Source organism: Schistocerca nitens, chromosome 4 (genome assembly GCF_023898315.1).
Source record: "Schistocerca nitens isolate TAMUIC-IGC-003100 chromosome 4, iqSchNite1.1, whole genome shotgun sequence".
Classification (NCBI taxonomy): domain Eukaryota; kingdom Metazoa; phylum Arthropoda; class Insecta; order Orthoptera; family Acrididae; genus Schistocerca; species Schistocerca nitens.
In genome coordinates this window covers 528049058-528072539 of record NC_064617.1, presented here as the reverse complement: position 1 = coordinate 528072539, position 23482 = coordinate 528049058, and the positions used below count along the sequence as shown (strand labels likewise).

At 37.4% G+C, this 23482-nt stretch overlaps 1 protein-coding gene across 1 annotated transcript in view; it reads left to right on the top strand.

Annotated features, from left to right (window-relative positions):
- The window catches only part of LOC126251303 (protein kinase C-binding protein NELL1-like), a 364874-nt gene that overhangs the window by 219312 nt on the left and 122080 nt on the right, over positions 1 to 23482 (top strand). Inside the window, exon 13 of the mRNA XM_049951630.1 lies at positions 956 to 1180. Coding sequence (XP_049807587.1) covers positions 956 to 1180 — 225 coding nt within the window. The remainder of the gene's footprint in view (positions 1 to 955; positions 1181 to 23482) is intronic.

The window sequence follows — 23482 nt, the reverse complement described above, 5'->3', positions numbered from 1 at the left end:
GCTTACTTTCCTGTCCTTGTAATTGTACCTCTTTTTATTAATCTTCTTTCATCTTTTCTCTTCCTCTTTCATTTGAATCTTTACTTTTAAACTTTATCATGAGACAGTCGGTTTGTCTATTCTTCTTTTTAATTATGTCAAAAAACAAAGATGATGTGACTTACCAAATGAAAGCGCTGGCACGTCGATAGACACACAAACAAACACAAACATACACACAAAATTCAAGCTTTCGCAACAAACTGTTGCCTCATCAGGAAAGAGGGAAGGAGAGGGAAAGACGAAAGGATGTGGGTTTTAAGGGAGAGGGTAAGGAGTCATTCCAATCCCGGGAGCGGAAAGACTTACCTTAGGGGGAAAAAAGGATGGGTGTACACTCGCGCACACACACACACACACACACATATCCATCCACACATATACAGACACAAGCAGACATATTTAAAGACCATTTTAATTAGTTTGATTTATGCCATTCATACCTTTTTACTAATAATAGTCTCTCTCTCTCTCTCTCTCTCTCTCTCTCTCTCTCTCTCTCTCTCTCTCTTTCTCTATTTTATAATTCATTTTGTAGTTAACTGCCCTCTCTTTTAAAAGCGTTATTTACTTCTCTGCCATTTTTTTTACAGGTTCTTTCCTGTACCCTTGGCATATTATAGCTTGTTGTGTAGTGGTTTTATCTCTTGTGTGATTTTTCTACCACTCTTTTTATTTCTATGCATTTTTGTTGATGTGTAATAAGGTTTGATCTTAAACTCTCTTTTTCATTTTGCTGGTGGCACTACTGTCAGTTCTTTCTTAGTTTGTTTTGTGACTGTGAATATCATCTGATACTTGTGTTTGAGTAGGACCAACTTATGACATAAGATATAGGCGTCGTGACTAAGTTCTCATTTTAGTTTTTAAGATATCAGTGAAAAGCCTGTTTTCATTTTATGTTTTCTTATTCTAGTATGGAGAGATTGACTGCTGGCCAATGGAGTGCCCTCCTCTGCTGTGCAGTGAGCCCATCCTGGCACCAGGTGACTGTTGTCCACGTTGTGAAGATGATCCCTGTCCACTGGATAGAGGTGACAATGGCAGTTCAGGACAGCCCTGTACATATGCTGGACACTTGTTTGAATCAGGCACTCAGTGGCAGAATCCTCACGACAAATGTAGTACCTGTAATTGCAAAGTAAGTAAGAAAATGTTTAATGTTATTACATTATACAGTGAACCCCTTTATCTCTATTTTAAGTTATGGCATGACTTTAATTAGAAATTTAACAATTGGTAAAATGAGCCAAAGCATTCAAACAATTTCATGTCTTTTATTTGTTTCCACCTTTCTTTGTGTCTGATAATATTGAACAGAAACTATTGAAATTCAAATAAATATTATTTCACAGAAATTTTCAAGGTACATTCTGTTGACACATAGTCAGGATCAATATTTGTATTAATTTCCAAAGACAACATCTATATTTTCTTCCATTGAACACATATGTGAAATGACTGCATTCAGAAAAATGAACTGAGAATATAATTATAATGTAAACATTCTTGGTATTATAGAAACACAAATAATTGTGATATTACAAAAGGAGAAACAATCAGATAATTATAAAATTACTTTGAACACAATAGTATAGCCCCTCTCAGAGAAACCATCACTGTCATGTAAGTTATACCAGATAGGTTTCTTATAAACATTATTTTGACAATAACTGAAGCCAATGGCTTTTCCTCCTTGAGTACACCAGTTCTTGCCAGATCAATGAAGTTAAGCAATGTCAGGCATGTCCAGTACTTGGATGGGTAACCTCCTGGTGCTGTTATGTGCTGTTTGCTGCTTTCCCTTTACCTTTATGGCAAAGGGAAGGAGGGGTTGTGGTGTACAATCCCTTGTCATCAGACTTTGTGGCAATGTCCTGGATTAAATTCCAAGAAGTGAGGGCATGTGACTATTTTGATAGCGATCTGTCTTTTGGATGGAGATGATAAGCTCAGCAGCTCACTTGGTGGCATTTGAGAGGAGTAGGCTATGCACCAGCATCAGGTTTCTCACTCTCACTTCTCACATCACCATCCAACACAAACATAACACCACACTACACACACCCATTTCAGCCACTTACATTTATCACATACACTTAAACATACAACTCTCACACTATGTGAAGTGCAGATGCAATTGTGTGTGAAGGACACAAGAACCTTTCCAACTGAACTTGCCTTTGGGGTCTCCAGCTAACAATGAGATATGACTTTTCTAATAGTAAATGAACTAGTCACTGTCTTGGACAATAGTCAAGTAGCTTTCAATGAGAGAACTATCCATGGAACCTGCAGACACACCCTGTTTCCCCAAGTTTTTAAGAATTTGAAGGTAATAATTTTCATTTGAATTAGAATGTATATAACCTATTACAATTAAACAACTATTGACTCAGAAGAGTATTGGGTGACAGATGATGAACAAATCAATCATTTGAAATTAGAATAAGTTTCTGAAGTATAGTATTGTATTTTACTGTCCGTGACAGTAGGTCACACAATGTCTTATTGTTGTTTGTAACCATTGCTTCTTTGATTTATTCACTAATAATATGCAGCCAGAGAACAGGTCAGCACAGCGTATATGTCCTGATAGCACGTACAAAGTAAGCCTGTGGCCTTTATCATTGTGCCACTACCTGAATTGTAATATCACTCATAAAATGAATCCATCAGTCATGTTTTTGGCTGCTCAGAAAACTATGCCCATTTGCTTTATCAGAGTACATGACTGTAGTTCATTGCTTATTAAAGAGGTGGGAACATATAATTCAGATTTTTGAACACAGAACACTCACTGATCAATGCTATTGTGATACTGTAGCCCTTCTCCATGTGCATCTTTTCAGCTGTGCATTCATCCCTGACTTCATTTTTGTGGATGACAATGCGTGACTGTCAAAATGCATAGACTAAGGAGCTCTTGGAAGTAGAGGATATTTGACAGAGGGAGTGGCTGCCCATTCTCCTGACTTAAATTCCATTGAGTACATGTGGGATGCATTGGGGAGACGTATTGCAGCACATATGCATGCACCACCAACTATCCAACTGTTGTCAACCATGCTGGTGGAGGAATGGAATGAGCCTACCACGTGAACTCCTTGCTAACCTTGTGACCAGAATGGGAGAACATTACAGAGCATGCATTGTCTTCCATAATGTTCACGCACTCTATTAAGAACCATGTCGAATCTTTTGTTATGTCTAGGGGACCATCATAAATCGTGCTATGTTCTGTGTAATTATTATCTTTGAATAAAACTGTCATTTTTGTTTGTGTCATTGTATATTTCTTTGAGTTACCTTCTGTACTAGTCTGTAAAAGTTCTTTCCTTGTATGGTCCAAGTCTTACTGAACTAGGTTACACGGCAGTGACACAGCATGTGAAAGTTACTTTTGCCCTTAAATATTTCGAGGGTGGTACTGATATCAGCTGCACTTGGGCATTGAAATAATGTTATGGCAAAAGTTGAAAATTTGTGCCCGAGATGGAATCAAACTTGGATTTCCAGCTTTACACGGGCAGTCACTTTAACAGATCAACTAACTGATCCAAATTCTCAACTTATTACACACTACCTCATGCAATCATAGCATTTTCTTTGTTTCTGCAAGAAGTTTGGATCCTTTTGTGCATGTGCACTGAGGATATCATAGCTGTCAAGCTTCCAAATATATATGTCCAATAGAATGGCAGCACAGTTTTTTTTTTTCAGCCATAAATATCAATATTTTGAGGGACATACTGACCTGAGCCACAATTGGGCACTGAAATAATTCAAAGGCATAAGCTGAAAATTTGTGCTGGACCAGGACTCAAACCTGGACTTCCTGTTGGATGGTAAGTGTGCTCGGTTAGCTGAAACTGTTAAGGCAACTGCTCACATAAAGTGGCATATCTGAGTTCTAGTCCCAGTCTGGCACAAATTTTCAACTTTTGCCGTTGAATATTATTTCAATGCCCAATTACAGATGACATCATTATGTCCATCAAAATATTGATATTTATGGCTGCTGTATCAAAAATCAGTGGTGTCTGTTCATTGAATATGTCTGACAGAACAGATACCATATATATACACCGGATGCACGATAGGGTGCATACCTCTTGTGGGAATACAGAAACTGCTGCAAACAAATGAGGTAAATGGGCATGGACACTGCTTCCTAGTGTGCAATAAGTTGAGAATTTCGGTTGGGCAGAAAGTGTGCTCAGATAGTCAAAGTGATTAAGGTATTTGCTCACCTAAAGCAGGAAGTCCTGGTTCAAGTCCCAGTATGGCACAAATTTTCAGCTTTCCCACCTGAATTATTTCGATGTCCAGTTGCAGTTGACATCAATACCTCCCTCAAAATATTGATATTTATGGCTACTGTATCAGAAAACAGTGGTATCTGTCAGACACATCTGACGGAACACACAGCACATTTGGCATATTAAAATCTCAAAAATGTTTACTTAGAATATGGAAAGTGTAATTAGAGTATTTCTGAAACTGGAGATAGACAGCCATTAAAAAGTTACATGAGCAGAAAATAATATCTGTTAAAGAAACCTTAGGTATATAATTACTTTAAGCTGCAACATATGTATAGTAGCAATGTGGCATTCTCCCTGATCTATTTTACAGAAGTTCTGTTGGTAATCAATCCCATCTCATAAACTGAGTTTGTAAACTTTGGTGGCAACTGTCTGGTTGTTAACTCATCACCATTGTGGCTCAGATATGTTCTGTAGGATTCGAATCTGGAAACCTTGCTGGTCAGTCTGTTTTGTGGATATCATAACCTGTAAGAAATTCAGCCATGAAAAATCTTTTATTGTTCATGAACAAGAAATCTGAACCAATAAAATATATGCCATATGACAGACATGAATGCATTACCTCAGCTCAGAACATGCAAACATGACATAAAGATATTTGGTCCTGATATACTGTCTTTCACTATATTTTTTATGCACATTTGAAAGAGGGAATACCACTTTCCAATAAAGACTGCACACTTCTAGTTTATAGTGAACTGTTTGTCTTACCATTTTCATATTTTTCCAGTTATTCTTAATTTTCAACACAAGTGGAGGTGCTGTGGTGAAATGATTCTGGGACAAGGGCAGATTTTGGCTGAAAGAGGCATGACTGTCGATGTCCACTGATTGTTTTATTTCATTTGTGTGATGTTGGACAAATTGTAGATTTCATATTCAAGAGTAGGTCATGTAGTGAGGAATGGAGATGTCTGAGATAGTTATGGACCATTAGTTTCAAGGACGAAAACTGAAACTATGATATAAATATTGAAAACATCTGTGATTTGTAATGTGTAGTGCAAGTAGAGCAAATAGCCATATCATGATGAACAAAACATTTTCACTGGCATCTGTAAGTAATGGCAGCATTGTTTCCTTTCACAATGAAGTGTTTAAGCATAATTCCATGATGCTGCATGTATCATTGGTGAACTATGGAGCAGTGTAAATGCTTAATCTGTGGTAAACAAAGCATCTTATACAGTGTTACATTATGAGGAAGTGTATGGATCTGGTGAATGTATGATGAATAGTGCCTATAGGGGTGCATTGTCCCTGTTATGAACTTCGTTAGAGGAGATGCTGCAGGTTATATAAGTATTTCACATTATATTTCCTTGAACCATTAATGACCATGAATGTCAGACAATATCTCACAATTCCTTGTTGTTCATTCCAAAGTGACAATTTGAAACAGGTATTTTTCATTTTAAAGACCAGGCTAATTTTTGAAGTAATAACCTTACCTAAGTAGTTAGATGAAATCAGAGGTAATGAATTTGCATGGCTATCAGTGACACCTACTCTCTTCTCACCTTCAAATTGACTTATAATTATTCAATGTGCTCATTCACTGGTGCAGCACAGTTTTCTGGGATAAATGCAGTAAATTACCAGGATGCAGTAAGAATGTAAGTAAACACTTGTACATATCTGCTGCAGCCTGTGGGAATTTTTCTTGTTGTTAAAGGGCATATGTATGCCATATGATTATTGAAGTCAAATTCTTTCAGGGGTCCAGTCAAAACTGACTGTCATGTATACACTTAAAATAAATATTATCAAAAAAGTGACCCTATCATAGGTAACTGTTGACAGCGTATAAAACCCATAGCAGTATGAAGGATATGTTTCAGATATGTCTGTAGAGGGTAAAAACTGTAGGGAAAACAGAGATTGAAAAAAAACTGAATGTAATTGTTTATGTATACCTTATCTTTCAATATTCATCAAAGATAAAAATTGGACAGGTGTGAGTAGGAATCATGTACTGAGGGTTCTGCACAAACTTCATTACTATGTACACTATGTGATCAAAAGTATCTGGACACCTGGCTCAAAATGACTTACAATTTCATGGAACCCTCCCTCAGTAATGCTGGAATTCAATATGATGTTGGTCCACCCTTAGCCTTGATGGCAGCATCCACTCTTGCAGGCATATGTTCAATGAGATGCTGGAAGTTTTCTTGGGGAATGGCAGCCCACTCTTCACAGAGTGCTGCACTGAGGAGAGGTATAAACATGGGTTGGTGAGGCCTCGCACGAGGTCGGCATTCCAAAACATCCAAAGTTGTTCTATAGGATTCAGGTCAGGGCTCTGTGCAGGCCAGTCCATTACAGGGATGTTATTGTCATGTAACCTCTCTACCACATGCTGTGCATTATGAACAGGTTCTTGATAATGTTGAAAGATACAGTCACCATCCCCGAATTGGTCTTCAACTGTGGAAAGCAAGAAGGTGCTTAAAACATCAATGTAGGCCTGTGCACTGATAGTGCCACATAAAACAACAAGCAATGCAAACCCCCTTCATGAAAAACCCGAACACACCATAATGCAATTTAAAACAAAACAAGCAAAATTAAATGATTTTCAGGTCAGTCACAGAAACCAGGATTTGCAGGAAGCTAGCTGTGTGAAATTCTTAGGAATGCAACTAGATGAAAATCTATCATGGGGGTCACACATACAGTACCTTGCAAATAAATTAAGTAGCCTAGCACATGCAATGAGAATATTGTACAATGCTACCAGTATGAGCATAAGAAAAGTAGTATATCACAGCTACTTTGAGTCAGTAATAAGGTATGGAATTGTATTTTGGGGTAACTCAAACCATATGTGTCGAATACTAAAACCATCATTAGAAATATGCACAATGTAGGGCAAAGAAAATCATGTCGCCCACTCCTAAAAAATCTGAGTATACTAAGTGTTCCCTCACTATACATATATGAGCTGATTATCTTTGTACACAGTAACCCTGATTTATTTGTAACAAATCATTTTCAACATGACTACAACACCAGAAATCAAAATAATTTTATGCTGCCCACCCACCGTTTAAAACTTTATGCTCAAACTCCACATTATATGTGTATGCTGAAAAAATCTTTAGATGAGAAACTAGTGCATAATATTCAGTAGAGTAATTCATAAATGACAACTTGAAAATTTCAGCAGGATAGAGAAAGTACTTAGGACTGTTAATCTTAAAAGTTTGTTACTTTTGAAGAAAAATTATTAATTGCTTAATTACGTAATTATTCAGTACTGTGTATTATAAGGAAAATTGTAAACCAGTTTTTGTGTTTTGATGAATCTCCTGTACTTTAAGTCAATGGCTTGAAATTGTATTTTATGAGACAATAAACTTCTGTTTCTATTTTTTACCACCACATCTGAATTTTACTGTTGTCACTACACACGCAGGCAGATGACGTTCACCAGGCATTCGCCATACCCACACCCTGCCATTGGATCGCCACACTGTGTACCATAATTCGTTGCTACACACAACATTTTTCCACTGTTCAATCATCCAATATTTAGGCTCCTTACACCAAGCATGGCATCGTTTGGCATTTACCAATATGATGTGTGGCTTATGAGCAGCTGCTTGACCATTAAATCCAAGTTTTCTAACCTCCCTCCTAACTGTCACAGTACTTGTGGTGGATCCTGGTGCAGTTTGGATAGATGTCTGCCTATTACCGTATTTACTCGAATCTAAGCCGCAATCAAATCTAAGCCACACCTGAAATTTGAGACTCGAAATTCAAGGGCAGAGAAAAGTTTTAGGCTGCACCTCCAAATCGAAACAAAGTTGGTCCATTGTAATATGAGACGCAATTTAGGTCGAATGAATGACGATACAGCTACAGTAGTTTTGTTCGAGTCGTGAGCTTAGCAGTTAAGCTTTACCAGGTAGCCGTTGCTATGCGTCAGGTGCTCCATCCGTATTTATATGGGTATCCTTCCTTTTTCACGTACTTCATCTGGTTTGAATCGATTGCTTATTTTTCTTTGATCTGATAAGTGCTGTTCTCTTTGTTATAGGTGTTTACGTCACTCTAACCTTAAAATGCGTTACTGTACTGTGTCATGCACTGTTTGTCGCATTCTGATAATGTGTGTTTATGGCCTGTCGCAGCTCGCGGCATGGATTGCTTTTGTGCGTGCTACCGCCACTTGAAAAAAAAAAAAAAAAAGAAACAACAACAACAACAGAGGAATCGTCTCATTGGCGAAACAGTGGCAAGAGGCTGCTATTTGTTGTTACTCACACTGCTGCTTTCTTTGATAATGATCAACAAGAACCAAATAATAGACTGTGTATGATAGTAAAAATCTAGTCAATTGCCATGCTTCATTTCTGACTGTATCACTATTAGGCATAAGAATAATATGAATATAAACATGACATGATATGTATATTCTTCCGCGTTTGCTGTTGTCTCATTCTGGTTTCGTAGTTTATTAGGCAGACACGATTTAAATGAGATAGCAGCAAACACATATTATTCTTATGGTGAAGAGAATACTGCACGTGATTCACAATTCATAAAAGTTCCTATTAGCAACCATCTCTTCTCACAGGTAGGAAAAAATTCAGAATGTCGATTTGGCCATATTGACAAACATCCCAAACAGTCTTGCCAGTCGGATTTTCGTAGTACATTGAAATGCTGCTACATTCGAAGATGAACGATAAGGAATTTGTATTTACTTCATTGGATAATGTATGAAAATGCAGTGGTCGCAACTCGGGGCAGAGAAAAAAAGCTCGTCTTCCACCTTTTTTTTAAATTTATTTACTGACGCAGAGGTTTTGGCACCAGTATTTGTCTTTGTGCCTGCAAAGCATGCCTGTGTAGCGCTACATATATTCGACGCCAGAAGTTAGTTGTGGCGGCACCTACCAACATTTTTCAGAACTTCCGCTTACTTTGCACTCAATTCTAAGCCACAGGCGGTTTTTTGGATTACAAAAACCGGAAAAAAAGTGCGGCTTAGATTTGCGTAAATACGGTATACATTACGACCCTCTCAACTGTTGGCGGTCTCTGTTGTTATACAGATGAGGTCGGCCTGTACGCTTTTGTGCTGAACATGTCCCTTCACATTTCCACTTCACTATCACATTAGAAACAGTGGACCCAGGGATATTTAGGAGTGTGGAAATCTCACGTACAGATGTTGACACAAGTGACACCTGACCACGTTCGAAGCCTGTGAGTTCCGCGGAGCACCCCATTCTGCTCTGATAGTAGGCAGTAGGTGGCAGTACAATGCACCTAATATGAAAAACATATGTTTTGGGGGTTGTCCAGATACTTTTGATCACATGGTGTATAAAGACAGTTCATCCATTCCAAGAATTGTGAATGTTGACAGTTTTTGACTGTTATTGACATTGATACTCGCAAGATATCAGTCCCAGGGATATCAGTACTTCTGAGAATGTTTTAATTTCAAGCTTGAAGTTGAATAACGAATGACAAAAGAAAAATTATCTTCATGTGATATGATTACAGATTAAGAATTTTCTGATTTTTTTCCCTCTACTTATACTGTAAAACCTGACTTGTTGCCAAAATCCATGTCAATGGGAAGTACCCTATAGATGTGAATGACTGAATTTGTGAGTATTAAATTGTGTGGCATAAATGATCATATCTTTTGATTGCATTGTAACTTTTTTACACCACCAAAGAAATATAGACCTCAGTATGTGACATAAATTTCAATTTCATACATATACCCATCCTGAGAAAGAGGAGTCTTAACAGATGGTGGGGCAGATATTAAAAAAGTGTTATATAATAATTACAAATTAACAGTTTTGGTTTATTCCCTTCACTTGTGCTGTAAAACCTTTATTCTTTTCAAATTTCGTGACTAGACCAATGGGTCATACCCTATAGGTTTTTATGAGTGTGTTTTTGATTATCAAAATGTCTGACATAAATGGCCGTATACCTTTTGACTGCATTTATTTAGAAGTTTGACTTTTTTACACCATCAAAGGACCATAGATCTCAGTATGTGACACAAATTTCAGCTTGATACATCTACCCTATCTGTGATAAAAGAGGGAAGTCAGAGACTGAAAAAACAGGGTGTGATTGTTTATAAATACCATATCTTTCAATATTCCCCAAAGAAAAAAATTGCACAGCTGCGAGTAGGACTTGCGCAATGAGGGTTTCATACAAACTTCATTACTATGTATGCAGACAGTTCATTCATTCCAGGAATTGTGAATCTTGACAATCTCTGCCTGTCACTGGAAGTGATACTTGCAGGATATCAGCCCCAGGGATTCCAATACTTTCAGAACGTCGGAGGGACAGTCAGGCTGTGGGATGACAAATAACAAACAATTTTTTTTTCATGTGATACAACAAATTAACAATTTTTGTATTTTTCCTTTGGTTGTACTCTAGGTCAACAGGAAGTACCCTATACATTTTGATGAGTGAGTTTGTATCAAAATATATGACATAAGTAGCCATATCTTTTGATTGCATTGAGTTAGAAGCTAACGTTTATTATAACGTCAGGGGACTAGACACCTTAGTATATGACATAAATTTCAACTTGTTACTGTACTCATTTTGGAGAGAAAGGGATCATAAGAATCATAAGAGATGGACAGACAGACAGTCCAATGACCAGTGACAAAAGCTTTTTTTTTTTTTTCATGTGATATAATTATAAATAAATGAGTTTCAGATATTTTCCTAAGGTTGTACTTTATTTCTTGCTAAATTTTATGAATATAGTTCTATGGCAAGCACTGTATAGGTTTCAATGAGTGAGATTGCGAGTATCAAAATATGTAACATAAATGGCCATATCTTTTGATTGCATTGACTTAGAAGCTTAAATTTTTTACACCACCAAGGCACAGGTAGATCTCAGTGTATGACAAAAATTTCAATGTAGTACATCTTCCCATTCATGAGAAAAAGGGTTTTTAACAGTCGGACAGATAGACGGACAGATGGACGAATGGACAACAAAGTGATGTTATAAGAGTTCCATTTTTACCAACGAAGTATGGAACCCTAAAGTTCACATGAATGTAGACCAGTCAGCATCTTATCATTAAAAAAACTTTGTAGTACTGTCATAGAAGAATTGGTGGAGTGTCGTTTTGCATTATCCTGCATGAAATAAGTGTAGGTCTTTCCTCTAGATGATGGTTTTCTAAAATAAGGATTCAGTTTATCATTCACATACCAATCGGAACTATTGCTTTATGGAAGAAGATTGGTCCAGTAATTCATCTAGGACTAATTGCATGCCACACTCCTGTTTTCACATCGCATAGAGGCTGTTGATGTAATTGATGAGGGTTTTTGGACCTCCAACATCAATTGTTCTGCTAATTTATGTACCCTGACAAATGAAGCTAAGCTTCATTAGAGAAAAGAGCATTTCAGTATCAACTTCTCCATCATGCACATAGTGTAACAGCCAGCTGCAGTAAAGATGTTGAGCAACAGTATCTGAGTTAGACAGTCGATGCACTATCATTATTCTGTATGGTTTCAGTTAGAGTTAGTGCACAGCTCTGTGACAAGTCTGAAGGGCCAAACAATTTTTACCATCTACAGCTTCCTCTAGTGCCAAGTAAGTTATTCCCTGATGTCTTTACACATATCCTATCATCCTGTCCCTTCTTCTTATCAGTCAGTAAATATTCCTTTCCTTGCCAATTCTGCAGAGAACCTCCTCATGTCTTACCTTATCAGTCCATCCAATTTTCAACATTATGCTGTTACACCATATCTCAAATGCTTCAATTCTCTACTATTCCAGTTTTTCCACAGTCCAAGTTCCACTACCATCCAGTGCTGTGCTCCAAACGTACATTCTCGGAATTTTCTTCCTCAAATTGAGGCCCATGTTTAATACAAATAGACTTCACTTGGTCAGGAATCCTCTTCTTACCAGTACTAGTCTACTATTTATGTCTTCCTTGCTCCATCCGTCATGGGTTATTTTGCTGCCTAGGTTGCATAATTCCTTAACTTCATCTTCTTCGTGTTCACCAATTCTGGACAGAGTGAGGTGGCACCTGTGTCCAGCCATCCTGATTTAGGTTTTCCATGGTTTCCCTAAATTACTTCAGGCAAATGAAGGGATGGTTCCTTTGAAAGGGCACAGCCAACTTCCAACCCCCCCTCCCTTCCTCTTTCCCTAACCAAATGGGGCCAATGACGTCGCTGTTTGGTTCCATCCCCCAAATCCACCAACCAACCAATTCTGATGTTACGTTTCTCTCTGTTCATATTTCTGAAAATGTTCATTATTGTTCATGACTCTCGTCTTTCTTTGATTTACTCTTAATCCATTTTGGGTACTCATTAGACTGTTTATTCCATTTGAGAGGTCCTGTAATTCTTCTTTACTTTCACTGAGGAATCTTATTATTTATATTGTTTCACCTTGAATTTTAATCTCACTTTTGACCCTTGGTTTCATTTCCATAATTGCTTCTTTGATGAAGAGATTGGACAGTAGGGATGAAATACTACATTCCTGTCTTATACCGTTTTTAATTTGAGTGCTTCATGCTTGGTCTTCCAGTCTCTTGGTTCTTGTACATTTTCCATATTACCTGTCTTTGCCTATAGCTTACCATTATTTTTCTCAGAATTTCGAATATCTTGCACCATTTTGTGTTGTCAAACACATTCTCCCAATTGACAGATCCCATGAATGTGTCATGCTTTTTCTTCAGTCTTACTTTCATTATCAACCACAATGTCAGAACTGTCTCCCTGGTACCTTTACCTTTCCTAAAGCTAAACTGGTCATCATCTAACAGACCTTCAATTTTCTTTTCCATTGTTCTGTATATTATTTTTGTCAGAAATTTGTATGCATGAGCTGTTTAAACTGATTGCACAATAATGCTCATACTTGTCAGCTCTTGTTGTCTCCACAATTGTGAGGATGATGTTTTTCCGAAAGTCTGATGGCATATTGCCAATGTCGTACATTCTACACACCAATGTGGATAGTCATTTTGTTGCCACTTCCTCCAATGATTTTAGAAATTCCAGTGATATATTATCTGTGCCTTCTGCCTTATTTGATTTTAAGTCATCCAAAGCTCTTTTAAATTTTGGTTATAATAATGGTTCCCCTATCTGTTCCCTATCAACTCCTGTTTCTTCTTCTATTATGTCATTAGACAAGTCCTCCCCTCTCCTCCCTCCCCCCCCTCCCCCCTCATAGAGGCATTCAATGTACTCTTTCCACCTATCTGCTGTCTCATCTGAATTTAACAGTGGAATTCTGATTGTTCTCTTAATGTTACTGCCACTGCTGTTAATTTCACCATAGGTTGTTTTGACTTTTCTGTACGCTGAGTTAGTCCTTCCATCAGTCATTTCTTTTTTCACTTCACATTTTTCCTGCAGCCATTTCACCTTAGCTTCCCTGAACTTCCTATTTACTTCATTCCTAAGTGACTTGTATTTCTGTATTCATGAATTTTCCTGAAAATTTTTGTATTTCCTTCTTTCATTGATCAACAGAAATATCTCTTCTGTTACACATGGTTTCTTTGCAATTACTTTCCTTGTACCTAAGTTTTTATTTCCAGTTTCTGAGAGTATTCTCTATTACTAGCTGAAATTTTTTTGCAGGACTCAATCAGCCTTTATCCTCTTTCATTCCTACTACCAAGCCCATATTCTTCCATAGTCCTTTGTTCTCCTCCTTCCACTACAACTGAATTCCAATACCCCACAGATAATAGATTTTTTTCTCCATTTACATGCTACATTCTTCTTTCAACATCCTCATATAATTTCTCTGACTCTTCATCTTCTACTTGCGATGTCAGAATGTATACCTGAACTGTTGTTGTTGGGGACAACCCTATCACTGAACTGTTCACAGTAATTCACTCTTTGCCCTATGTTCCTATTCATAATGAATCCTACTCCTTTTATACATTTTCTGCTGCTGTTGATATTACCCTATACTTATCTTATCAGAAATCTTTGTCTGCTTCCCATTTCACTTCAGTGACTCCCATTATATCTAGATTGAGCCTTATGGATACACATTATGCGTTTTCAATGCAGTGGTCTCACTTGCCCTCTGCATGCTCAAGCTGTTGATCATTGCTGATTCTTCCACCTTTTATGGACAGTTCCCCAACCCAAGGGCAAGAGAATTCTCTGAAGCTCTTTCCACTCCTCTGCCCTTTTTGCATGTGTGTTATCAGAATGAGAGAGACTTCTTATGCCAAAAGTCTTTGGCCATCATTGCTAACTATTCTTATTCATATTTAAGCAGTGGTGATGTTTAAATCCGGGACCCACCCAGCACAGTTTGATTAATAGTCAAAGATGCTACTCCTAGACCACGAGTGCAGCAGAGGCCTATCATACCTCATCTTATCAATTGCCAGTTAAACTACTGGGTTCACTAAACTTCCTTTTCTCTAACTTTTCTTCACTAATCTATGTATCAAAAAATCACTGGGAGTGTACACATCAGGAAATTTTCATTTGACTGAAAGCTGACATTCCACCAATGATTATGGTTTTGCATAATTCAACACATGAAACACTGACTTATTTCCCATGTAAACCACAGTGAATGCAGTCTCATCAAAAACTCAAAAGAAAACATGTGTACACTCAAGTGTTGTTGTATGAGGACTGTACCTATTGACATATGGGCAGCAGAAGCCCCAGACTTAGTGCAGGTGTCATGTGTGAAACACAAAGAGGAAGTGCACTGAGCTGCAGATGCAGGGGCAATGGCTGGCTGTGGGCTCCCCCAGGTATCATGCTGGAAACACCCTTTGTATCCAAGAAATAATTGAGGATATTGGTTACAAGTGCTACCCTGAGATGAAGAAGTTAGTGCAGGTAAGAAATTGGAGATGGACCACATCAGCCAATCATATGAGTGTCGTAAACTTAATAGTACATAATACCAGGAACTTTGAATTTACGGGCAGACTTTTAATTAGCCACAAAGTTTACACATAAAAAGTTAACATTGCTGTAACCACTAATTCATGGATTCCCTATTTTTCTCACCTGATCTGCAATTTCTTCAGTTGTAATCTAGATTTGTGCTTCATGTTAAACATTTACCTATGTTTTTGGATAAGTGAGCAAAACAAAAGGTCATGTTGGTGATTGCTCTTGGTCACACATAGATTATGCTATTTGTTGTAACTATGTGACATTCCATAAACAGATTAGTCTGTTTTTATTTTTGTTACATAATGTTCTACACAAGATTTTTTATTTTTATTTTGTTGCAACTGTTAGTTTCTTCTGTGACAGAAACCCTTAGGATGATTGAACAAGATCCCAGACATTGTTTGTGTTGTAATAGCAGTGCCGATAATAATAATGATAACAACAACAACAACAACAATAATAATAATAATAATTGCATGTAGCCTAATGACCACATGCAAATCTTTTAATTGGATGCTACTTTGTTGACTTGCATGTCATTACCTATCCCATTTATTCAAATGGGGAGAGGCAACCTAATGTGGAATCTGAATCATGTTTTATTCCGGGTGACACATCACATCACTAAGAGGTGAAGGCTAGCTTAAAGATAGACTGAAACTTTCTGTGGCTTGACCAGGATTCAGTTCCATGGCCTTTGACCTTCCAGGCACGCTTACCATTAGAGCATCAGGCTCGAAATTTAGAGTAAAAGCATAGTATTGACATTTTTATGATCAGCCATTTCATATCCCCTGTTGAATAGAAGCTCCTCTGGGCTTTGTGTTGCAACACAGTCTTCACTGATACCCATCTAAGCTTCTGTTGCAAGTTTTATAATCTCATTCTCCCATCCTCCATAAGCTCTTTGTTTCAGTCTTTTCTTATCTCTTTAAATTCTGCAAAGAAGGTATTGTTCTATCTGCCATCCATTTGCAAGACAACATATCCCCACTGGTTTCATTAGAGTTGTTGCCTGATGTACAAGTTCTTTTCTGTTTCTCCTAGTAATTCCTGAAACCTCAAGATTCAGGTTAGGATTCGAAAAGAATCACATGGAAGGCTGGATCCACAATTCTTGCCTCATTTGTTCTTTGAATAAACACATTTATTTACAATGCACATGATAACACCCAATAAAATCCAATAATCACCAAATATCTCTGAATGTAAGGGGCTGTTATATGAAAATATGTCTTTTTAAATTTTAGTCACAGATTGACATGACTAAACTTTCAATTGTTTCTACCCCAAGGAATCAGCCCCACCAACAAATAAAAAAATAAATCATAATAAACCTTCTCTTAAACAATAAGTAAGTAAAGATAACTATTTAAAAATCTTCTTGAACAGTCACAATTATGAAGTTAAGAACTGGTTATTTAGAACACCAACAGCCTTGCTGCAGTGGTAACACCAGTTCCTGTCAGATCACCGAAGTTAAGTGCTGTTGGGCTTGGCTAGAACTTGGATTGGTCACTATCCAATTCTGCTAAGTGCTGTTGGCAAGCAGGGTGCACTCGGCCCTTATGAGACCAATTGAAATGCTACTTGATTGAGGAGTAGTGGCACCAGTCACAAAAACTGACAACGACCGGGGAGAGCAGAGTTGTCTTGCCCCTCTGTATCCACATCCGGTGACACCTAAGGGCTGAGGCTGACACGGTGATCATCTCACTTTTTTTTTTAAAATGCTAGAGCAAAACTCAGGTATGGCAGGTCCGACAAATTTTATTACATCCATAGAGTGGATTCAATGATAACTGAAGCTCAAACAAAGAATAGTTAGTTATAATTAAAAATAGAAATCTAAGGAGATGGTGATCAGAATGAAATTACATTAAAATTTTCCTTGGAACACCAAAAATATGCACAAATATTTGAACAGGCAAAGGAACTACCTCAAAATTTAATTACAGCATCACTCACATATGGGCCTTTAGGCAGAATATTTAGAAGTTGAAACAATTACATCAGAGCCTTAAGAAGGGTCAGATTAAAATGGTTTTCACATTATAAGTACAGGTAGTACTGGTAATACACAATAAGTGTAAAAGCTCTGTTTGAGACACAGAGGAAGCTTTGATTTGAACTCTCTCTCTCTCTCTCTCTCTCTCTCTCTCTCTCTCTCTCTCTGTGTCAACTGGTCTGTGACTTCTTTGATAACTTCTACTATTTTCTTTTTGAATGGATGAACATACATTACTTTACTTTTATTCTAATTAATTTTTAAACCTACTTTCAGACTTGCCCTATTAATATCTGAAATTCATCTGCACTAGAGATAAGTGGTACAACATCATCAGCAAAACAAAAGTGATTGATATATATTCCATGAAGATGCATTCCTTCTCAGCCCTCCCACTTCGATAATCTGGAACACTATCTCTAGGTCTGCTAACAGTAGTTTTGATGATATTGAATCACCATGCTTGATTACTCTTTCATTTCCAAATTTTCCAGTACAAGTTGTCTTCAAAAAATTTCAGGACATTCATAATTTCGTGCCAGTGGTGTGTCGGACTGAAAGAGAGTTAGCATCCTTTGCACAGGCTTGTGTTTAATGTATAACTGCCTGAAGTTTCTTTGTTGTATGTCTGTTAGTTGCTGTTCAGTGCTGTATTGAGTAGAACATTGTGTTGCACATTTTGCAAATTTAGAGATGACAGAGTTAAAGGAGCAATGTGTCTGCATTAAATTTTGTATGAAACTCAAGAAAACCTTTTCAGAGTCACACCAAATTATGGAGCAATGCTATGGTGATGAGTGCTTAAGCCATGCTCAGTGTTACAGATGTTTCACATGGTTTAAAAATGGCTGGATGGAAGTTAAAGGTGACCCTCATTCAGGATAACCTTCAACATCTACCAGTGTTGCTCATCTCAGGAATGTCAATCAAATTGTGCATGCCAGTCAAAGAATAACTGTCAGAGAGATTGAAAAAGAATGTAACATTTCAGTTGGATCATGTAATGAAATCCTGACACAGTATCTTGGAATGCATCATGTTGCTGCCAATTTTATACCACAGCTGATGAGTCAAGACCAGAAAGACCTTTGCCTCACAATCTGTGACGAGCTTGTGGATGAAATCTTCCTTAGGATAATCAAAACTGGTGATGAGATGTAGATCTGTGGTTATGATGTTGAGACCAAGGTTCAGTCTTCACAATGGATCAGGAAAGATTATCCAAGAGCAAAAAAAAGCTCATCAGGTGAGGGCAAATGTCAAAGCCATGTCGATAGTTTTCTTTGACTCTGAAGAATTAGTTCATCATGAATTCATGCCACTGGGGCAAACTGTTAATCGATGGTACTATCAGTGTGTGTTGTGATGCCTGTGAGAAAATATGAGAAGGAAATGGCCTGAAGTGTGACAAGACGATTCATGGCTTCAGCAGCATGATAATGCACCTGCACATTCATCCCTGTTGGTGCATGACTGTTGTACAAAAAAATAGTCACTGTGCTGCCTCAACCCCCATAGTCTCCAGACCTAGCCCTTGTGGACTTTCTTTTATTTCCAAATTTGAAAACCCCATTGAAAGGATGAAGATTTGCAATAATAGATGAGATAAAATAAAATTTTCAGCATGTAGTATGTGATATCCAACAAAAGGAATTTTTTGAACTGACCCCACACTCTGATACATTGTAATAGAAACTGTAACATTCTTGTGCAGTATACTAAAATAGGTTCAATCTATGCATTGTTATGCAGTGGCTTTTGGTACAATTTTGTTACAAGTATGTCAGTTTTTTGGTTAAAATCTGTTAATTTTCTCGAGCGGACATGCCTGTGTATAAAGTGCCAAACACAAATAAAATTTTCACCATTCCATTGTTGTTTCACAATGGCAAGCTCTTACCTATCCCTTTGTTATTGCTTCAGCTAACGTAGTGATAAACTGTGATGTGATACATCCAACTGAGCATCAGTAACATAAAATAAACACAAAAAGCAAATGATGCAAATTACAAGCTAACAGTACAGTCCCACAATGAGGCAGTTGTCTATAAGATAATGAGATGTAAAATAAGCATTTGTCTGGGATCTGATTGCAGCTGAGCTCTTTAATGCTTTGAGTGGGCCATTACTGTGGGGTAACGCCTGTCCTTGGCATTAAAGTGGTGTAAGGAAAGTCTGTTTCATCATTGTTTAAGAGCACTTTAGCATGTGTTTTGTAAGTTTATTTTATTGTTGTTTAATTAAATTTTTTTGTTGTTCTTTAATTAACTATGATTTTGCTCTTACATGTTTACCTTGGTACTGTAAAGAAAACTATTCCTTACACATCTACAAAGTATGCCGTGCACCCACTCACGTTATGAAAATCGGCATTGAAGGTTAAGTATTAATTCACACTTATTTATCTGTTGTACTATTTGGTTCACAACGTATAAGCGGTCCATCGTACTAGATACAGTTCTAAAGCCAGCTTGTTTCTTTGCTGAATCAAAAGTCAATTTATTTTCTGTGTGGTTGAAGTTCTTTTTAGCGAATAGTATTTGCAGTATGGAGAGGATGCTGATAGATCAATAATTATGTGTCTCCTTTTTTGTGAAGGGGGCAATCACAGAATTTTTCAAGTTTTTCCAACTTTTTGAATTTTGTAAGATCCTTTTGTATTATTTGTTCTTCAACTTTAGCCATTTCTATTGATATACTATCATCTCTTGGAGCCTTCCCATTCGTCATATCTGTAATACCTTTATACAGTTTGTCTGGCTTCACTTCCACAGTGTCATTATTTCTATTATTAACTTATTGACTGCTGCAGACAATTTTCTACACTGTGCATTGTGCACTGATTTTTTATCACCCATCCCGTATACTCGTGCAGAATGCTTTGCTTTCAGGAAGTTGTCTTGTGCTGAGTTACTCATACAACCTGTTTTGCCCTGTGCTGAATATTTTTGGTGAGCTGGCAGTGAGAGCTGTCTGTCTCCCTGAGTTTTTCTGCTACTGAAACAAAGTAAATGCAGTAACACTAAAGGATAGTTGTTTGCTTCAGCTTCTGGTTTTCAGGTAGATGAATGATTGCCCAGATCAACAAAAAGATTTTTGAACACATTTTGGCAGTCACTTTTCATTCAGGTGAACAGTTAGTTGGAGGTCATGCCTGTATGAAAAGCTGTGCATACCTTACAGCAGCTCTGATATATATCATGACTGCTTTCACAACTGGTCCTGCATCTAATAGAGTATGATATGCCTGTCACAGTATGGGAATAGGACGTGGTGGGTGGGTGCTGAGGACAGGTTTCACACCTGGCTCTTCCACTTGGGAATGACCCTTGTGGCAAGTGAATGGGAGTAGATGTGCTATAAGAATTTTGTGAATCAAATGGATGGCAGAATGCCGCTTTTTGAGAGTTGAAAAAGATTGTGAGTAGATGTGTGTAATTTCTGGACTTGATGATATGTAATAGAAGGCCTTACAAAGGAGGCCTCAGAACCATCCCCAACCCAGTGCCATCTGGATCCCTGCTCATCATTTTGATGCTGACTCCTTATGAATCAATGTCTCTCACGCTCATGGTCTGCTTTACGACTGAAGATCCTAAGGCCCTTTTTTGGTTCAGGTTTACCAAAATATTTCTGTCTTTTGGACCCAGGATCAAGGTAATGTATCCACACCCTAAAACCTTCTCTTCTATTGACTTCACAAGGATGTTCTCAGCCTAGCATGACACTATACTGTACATTACTCTTACCCACCTCTCCAAGATTTCCATAACAGTCTCTATCCATATATAGCCCATAAACCATAAACAGTACCTCCATTTTGACAGCCACCACGCCTTTCACACATAAAGGCTCACCCATACAGTCTGACCTATTACAAATGGCAGATCTGTAGTGGTCTTTGTGTGAGAGATATCACTAAACCTTTGCAGACAGGCATTATTCTCCCAGACTAGTCTGCAAACAGATCTACTGTGACATATTCATACATGCCCTTGATCCTCCAGCAACCTGTATGAACCAGCTGCTTAGAATCACCTCACCCATAATCATAATTGAAGTGTTTCATCACCACTTATCCACTCTTGAGTTGCTGAGGAAATATGTATTGTATCATTTGTGAAGACTAGTGAGTGGTTTGTTTTATTTACTGATTCACATGACTGAGGACTGTCACCTGCACGTTACACAATAGCGCCATTGAGATAGTTAACTTACAGCTGCTGACAGTTGCATGAATATGCATGGTATGGACAGTTGGATTGGGCTTTGGGATCTGCTCTCAACTGTTATTAGAATTACCGGTGGCAGTCTTTATTGATATTTGTAGTTTTATGGAAAGAAAAACCACCCAAAACAACAGATACAAAGAAGTCACCACACTAAACTATGAAGAAGAAGAAAAAGAAAATGAAGTGGAAATGAATAAACCAGAAAATAATGCCATAATGGAATACTCTGTAGAGGAGACAGATCAATAGAGAAATTATGGAGATGAAATGGAACAAAAAATTCATACAATGAAGAGATCTAAACAGTGGACTAAGATGAGTTTAGAAGTGGAAATGCTGTGCATATCAACAAGGAAAGACTAGGCAAAAATGGCCTGAGGAATTAAGAATTCCAAACAGATTCTCCCTATAGTGCGGCAAGAACAGTCTGTACAAGAATTAAGATCTACTCAATGATCAAGAAAAATGATAAAGAAAAACAATCAAGGAAAACAACAAATAACAATCAGTGAACAACAAAGATTATCATGCCGATCACTCTGTGTTTTACCCATAGTTATGTAAAACTAAATCAAATTTTAAAAAATTAAATCACATGCTCAATAACTGCAACATTTCAGCAAGACAGGCTGAGTCTTTTGAAGACCAAAAGAAAGCCACAAAATTCTTTGAAAAATAACAGAAAACTTTTTTACACATTAGACTACAGAAGATAAAGAACTAGAAGGAGCAAATTAAGGCCTGGCATCAAAAGTCACTGTTGTGGAACTAACTGCAGCTATAGAAAAGAAATGCTTCAATTTTTTAAAATAAAAAAAACCTTGATTAAGCAGCAAAATATCTAGTGCCATTATCAGTTTCTGTGGCCAGTGCACCAAATGGCAAAAATAATGACTAAATATACTGAACCCAATATCTGTTCTATACAAATGAAAGTAAAAACTTATCAGCTAAAAGACTGGCCACTTCAATATAAAAAGTGGCAACAACATGATTACACATTTAACTTACCCGCATGTTGTGTTCAATGTGTGCCATTGTATCACAAAAAACATTGCACCACTAAAGTGCTCTGTGGAAAAGACCAGTCAGATTCATGGCACTGGTCTTCAAATCATCAGGAGCTGTTAAAAATGTATAAACAATGACTAACTACTCGAATAACGCAGAAAAAAAAAAAAAAACATTGACATAACAGAACAAGCACCAACTTCTCAAGACACCTGCAAAGACACCACTGAACAAATGCAAACACTGTTGTATCAGCGAGTGCTGTATCAGCTTGGGTTGAGGGTAGAAGTGGCACTGACACCTGAGGGAAGTGCCTATGAGAGTGGAGCACAAACTGAACAGAGAGGCAGAGGATACAAATTATGGTTACACTCCCTCTGATGATCTGTCTCAGGTAGCACTTGATGAAAGTGATGAGTCAGGTCACTAAAATATTGTGCAAGGAAGACAGTGAAATCTGGCAGTAGACCCAACAACTGAAGAACATCTGACCAACTCAACATATCTCTTCACCTACAACAACAGATAGAGAAATTCAAACTCTTAATATTCACACCATTAACTGAAGCCTCCCCATTCAAACTGATGTTCCATTATAGCCCACATGGTGAGTGTGAATATATGTTACTTATAAACTTGCTTTGTTGCAGTTTTAACTATGTAAACTATGATAATATTCTCTAAAGCATCTGAAGATTCTGCATAATAATTTACATCTAGTGTACCCGAAGATGACTTAAATCCAAAGTTGTATAATTGTACAGATAATAAACCAGAAGTGTCAGTTGATGGCAATAATGGAGTCATTAAAAAAAAGTAGTTACTTGGACCATTGTTCAAAGAAATTTAATGTTATTTGTCATGTACTTGCCTGTACTTGCATGTACAATTTAAATTATTGT